Consider the following 5,137-nt stretch of genomic DNA (forward strand, 5'->3'; position numbering starts at 1 on the left):
GGAGGTCAATTCAGCCTGTATTGCAATATTTTGAGTCGAATGGATATTCTACTGAATGTGACATTTCTGCTGTGTCCCACCTACCATCTCGCATGGATTCACTCATTTCGGAATGTTCTAAACAGAATAGTGTACGCAAACTTAAATGTACGTGTACATGTGCTGAACTCCGGACTAACGAAAACACTAAAGCAAACATAAAACTATATTTTTATTTTAATAGTAATTGAGTTATAAAACAAAGGAATTTTATTAATATGGTTTTTATTTGTCATTAAAACTCTGTTTATAATCATAATCTATTTTTATTGGTTTTCTAGCAACTGGGGGCTATTTAGTGGTGATATTAGACTGCAATTTCTATACCTCGTTATAACCCCAAATTCGTTATAACGCCAATATTTCCCAAGTCCCGATGGTGGCGATATAATGAGGTTTTATTGTACTTCGTTTTTTTGCTAAATTATATCAGTGAAAATGTTTAGTTTTCCCTTCGGACCAGTGACCCTTCGGACTGATGACCTGTAACCCAGGTAACTGATACAAATTACAATTTACAATCATTGAAATTGTCAATTGAATCAATTATCAAAGATTTTGAAAATCAAATTGGTAGTGCAGTGAAAGGTATAAAGAGCCATATATCATGCTCCTTGCTGCTTAACCACACAAAGGATAGAAGAAGGCGCCTGCCAATTGCTCAATAAGATCAATTTGGTACATGCCGCATTATATATATGTACACAGTCCCAATATGGCAATGCCAATAGTACTACCGACCACCCTTAAGACGGGCCATTTAGCTCGGTTTTCTGTGAAGTTCAATTTATAGGGGGCTCATTTCAGGCACATCTTACATGTCTCAGATGGTGTTGAGACTTAGGGCGTGTTTGTTTGGTCGCATCCACGGATCTCGATCCACTGGATCCGTGGATCTGACTGTTTGTTTGGTCGGATCCACGGATCGCGATCCACCGAACCCGACCCTGCTAGCGAGGGGGATTCGAAGGGGATCCAATACGGCCCGTGCCTCAGCCGATCACAGCTTGTTCTTTGTTATGAACCATCCTGTGATAGGTCACAGCAAAACGCAAACCGTTGAAAGTGAGTTTGCGTTTGTTTGGGGCGATCTGGATCAAGTGATCCTGATCAGACGGATTCGTTCCAAACAAACGCGCCCTTAAAGATCATCCGGTTTAATCATGTGAGATTCAGTTTTGAGGGCGTTCCTGAACTTGCAGTTATATATATGCAAATTTAAATGTACCATATAGCGTACAACCCCCACTAGGTAAAACAACAACCAGTGCACCTACAAACAAGACCCCCAACAAACAGTTTCCTGCTAAAGTGGGCAATTAATAATAATATTCCAAAAGATAAAATATGGGTTGGTTTATGATCAAAATATCTCATTACTGACTAACGTAGAAGTCTAGACATTTAACTAATCAATGTAACTTGTTATTATAAACAACCTTATTGTATATATAATGCAGGTACCAACTTTCAATGATCCCTGCTTTATCGGGCTAATTCCGGAACCATGAAAATAAATTCGGTTAAGCGGTGGTCCTGGCTAAGCAGTGAATGCATAACAACGTGCATAAGGATTGGTTTTCAAAGTGGCCATTTAATTGATTCGCCCGTTTATCAAGGCCCAATTAAGCATGGACCACTGTACTTCAACTTGCAACTTAACATTGCTATCAGCTAGCAGAACTTGCAGATATTTATTATGCCACTGTGCTGCAGTTACTACCATAATGCCATTTACATGTTTGTTCATTATGCACTTGTTCATGATAAAATTAGAAATACAAATAAATATGATGACATATTTTTATTTTACAGATCTGTGATTATCTTAGTTCTAGCCATGGCAATGACCAAGAGGACTGTCATTGTTGGAGCAGGCATAGCAGGCTTAGGAGCTGCACAGAGACTTCTGAAAGCTGGAGTATCTGACATAATCATTCTTGAGGCCGGAGACAGGATTGGGGGGAGAATTTGCAGCTTTCCTTACGGAAACGGCTTCATTGACTATGGTGAGTTTTCTCTCTTCTCATAGATTTAAGCCTACCTAACACCTGGTTCTAGTTCATCAATAACTGTGGTTATTTTTAGTTTATGAAACTCACTGTTCAGTTGATTTAGTAATGACTGACCTTGCATCTCAGTTGAGTCTTGCAGTGTTGTAATCATGTAACTGTCCCAAATATTTAAGAGCTAAAAAACAGTTTCTGTACCAAAAGTTATATTATATGTAATACCGTAAGTTTTATCAGTACACGTTCATTTTAATCCAGGTGCACAGTGGATACACGGTGAAGATGGCAATCCTGTGTACACCATAGCAAAAAAACACGGCCTTCTAAGGCAGCCAGACTGCCAGGATACCATTCTACCTGAAATGTCACGCCACCTTTGGCGTGAGGAGGAAAATGACATTTTACTGACAGCCCAGGGTGAACAAATGCCTGAGGAGGTGGTCCATGGTGCACTACAAATTCTGGATGATATCATGAGGAATATGAAAAATCTAACCACGGATAACCACGACTTTACCTCTGTTGGCGACTATACTCACAGACACTTTGTGGCAAAAATAGGTAAACACAGGATTCAGTGACATACTATGTGGGGGGGGGGGCAGAATAGTGTAACTTTTTTTAAGATAATTGGGAAATTCGGCTTGCCTGTTTTGGAGCCCTATGACAAGCATCAGAATATAGGAGTTCAGACTAGATCCCAAGGTTGACTAGGACTACAAGCATATTGTGAAACTGACCCAGAACTTTAATAAAGCTGATGTGAAGTGACCCTAAGTTAGAAACATGACGTTAGATTGACCCAGTTTTATGAACTTAATGTTAAGATAAAACCAAAATCTGCAAGAGAACCTGATAAGTATACCTATACAACTTGGCAGCACAGCTATATTATGTGGGAAAGGAAGGAGTGACCTCAATCGTAACATTACAACACAGCTAGCTTGCATAACACACTATAGTCTAGAACAAGTGCCACAGAGCAACAGTCTGACATCTGACTGTCTCTGTCAGTGGTGGAGCAAGAAGAGGTGGTGTTGGACAACCAAAGTTGATTCGTTTAGCATTTCCGAAATGCAATAGCTATGTGCCTTTCCTGAACTCCACGTCGCAGCCGTACTAGTGTTGCAGAGCAACAGTTCTCATGTGAGATTGAATAGAGAGGGGGAGAGACACAGGGAGAGGGAGAGAGAGGTGGGTAGATGGATAGCGATAGAGAGAGAGGGGTTGTCAGGAGAACTCCTGTAGATTATGATATCCTATATACTTCAGCTTGTGTCAGTCCGCCGATAATTCCATCTTATTGTTTTCAATCTTTGATTGAACATATCCTCATTTCCTTGACCAATTAGCAATCGCATAACACAACGCACTCGCTTACATACTTGTTACATTACTACATGTGGTGATGTAGTAAAAATGTTTTTAGTATGTGCAATATGTTTTATATATAAACGTTAATTATTTTATCGTCATGGAAACGCAGCTATTATGAATAAGAAGATGTTACTGATTGCAAAACAGAAAACATTACATAATAGTTACTAGATAGGTGTTATCTGATGTATGAAACTACAGTACTGCATCTGTGGTACAGAATGCATGAAATCGTAGCCTTTCACACCCATACAGTTATATAGGTGCCAGAGACAAAAGCATTTCAGTCCTTTGTTAACTGTAATAAAATCTTTGCTCAACACACCTCTTAAGGGTCTGGCAAATTTATGGAATGTACATTTAACGGTCTTTCAATGAACTAATAAAAACGGTAGGTTACTAATGCAGAAAGTTTCCATTCGGCCATTCAGACCAGGTAATCCAAAAATGTTGGAAATCTGTCCTTTTCCCTTTGACCTCCAATTTTGTCAGTATGGATGGCTTCTGTCCCTCTGACTCTGTATTCCAAATATCAAAGGCATATATGTCAAGTCGTTTACATTTATTTATGCGGTAACTGCATTTCCTCAGTGTTGGTCCTATTGACTTAGGCTATATATGTTAAGGGGAGAATATTCCTCCTCCCTTCACGCCTCATTACCTTTGACACTTGACCACAGACTCGACCTACTGATGTCATTAGCCATACATTGCCCATCCCAACGTCCCAAGTTTTAAAACCATATGTCAAACCGTTTAGACTTGTGTCCATATTATTGACGGACGGACAGACGGACGGATGCTCATGGCATTTTACAAGCTGTGTCTGACTTTTGTCAGATGAGCTAAACATCGAACTGTGGTGCGTTATATAAACCTATCAACAATTACATACTGTACATAACTGTAGGCCTCTAAACTAACTGCTATTGGCTCACATGTATGTTGCAGACGAGCTAGATTGGAGTGAGATAGACAAGGCAAGGTACTTGGCCGTGTACCGCTCGCTACGCCTAGTGGAGATGATAGATGCTGGCGAGAGCCAAAATATGATGGACATAGCTGGCTGGAACCAGTACCACACGTGCCCTGGCGATATATATGTAGAGCTGGCCAACGGCTTTAGGTAATTGGACAACAAAGGTGCACTTGGTGTTGGTTGGTTAGTAGATATTAGGCCTCCAATATGATCCATTGATATATCATATCAATAGATCAATGTTGATATATTACAATTGATATATCAATATTGATATATCGATTATTTTATGTTGCAGCTCAATATTACAAGTGATCTTGAATGATATACCTGATGGGACCATTAAGCTCGGCACACCTGTAGTTAAAGTACAGTTAACAGATGGCAGCACTGAACCTGTTACCGTGACAACAGCCAATGGGGCACAGTTTCAAGCTGCACATGTCATTATCACAAGCTCGCTAGGCTCTCTCAAGGCTGCGTCATCTACCATGTTTGAACCACCTCTACCACCAGGGAAGCTGAGAGCAATACACAGGTTAGGGTTCAGCACAATGAACAAAATCCACTTGCAGTTTCAAGAGCCTTTCTGGGAAAAGAATGTCAATGGACTACAGTTTATTCCAGAGGAAGGGGCAGAGACAGACCTTCAGGATGAGAACCAATCCATGTCTGAGATATGGCACAAAGCCATTACTGGATTTGACGTTCATCCAGCAAAAACAGGCTT

General features: G+C 40.2%; 2 protein-coding genes across 4 annotated transcripts in view; one reads left to right on the forward strand and one right to left on the reverse strand.

Moving 5' to 3' along the window:
• The window catches only part of LOC106810514 (claspin-like), a 90,487-nt gene that overhangs the window by 64,240 nt on the left and 21,110 nt on the right, over positions 1-5,137 (reverse strand). The gene's annotated exons all lie outside the window — the stretch shown is intronic.
• Positions 1-5,137, forward strand: part of LOC106810516 (peroxisomal N(1)-acetyl-spermine/spermidine oxidase-like) — a 16,024-nt gene that overhangs the window by 6,085 nt on the left and 4,802 nt on the right. Inside the window, exons 2-5 of one of the 2 annotated variants that reach the window (XM_014813895.1) lie at positions 1,855-2,048; positions 2,310-2,612; positions 4,380-4,554; positions 4,706-5,133. In XM_014813895.1, coding sequence (XP_014669381.1) covers positions 1,880-2,048; positions 2,310-2,612; positions 4,380-4,554; positions 4,706-5,133 — 1,075 coding nt within the window. In that variant the 5' untranslated portion in view covers positions 1,855-1,879. The remainder of the gene's footprint in view (positions 1-1,854; positions 2,049-2,309; positions 2,613-4,379; positions 4,555-4,705; positions 5,134-5,137) is intronic. The other variant, XM_014813896.1, reaches the window with a different exon arrangement.

The sequence above is a fragment of the Priapulus caudatus genome, unplaced genomic scaffold, assembly GCF_000485595.1.
Source record: "Priapulus caudatus unplaced genomic scaffold, Priapulus_caudatus-5.0.1 Scaffold448, whole genome shotgun sequence".
NCBI lineage: Eukaryota > Metazoa > Priapulida > Priapulimorpha > Priapulimorphida > Priapulidae > Priapulus > Priapulus caudatus.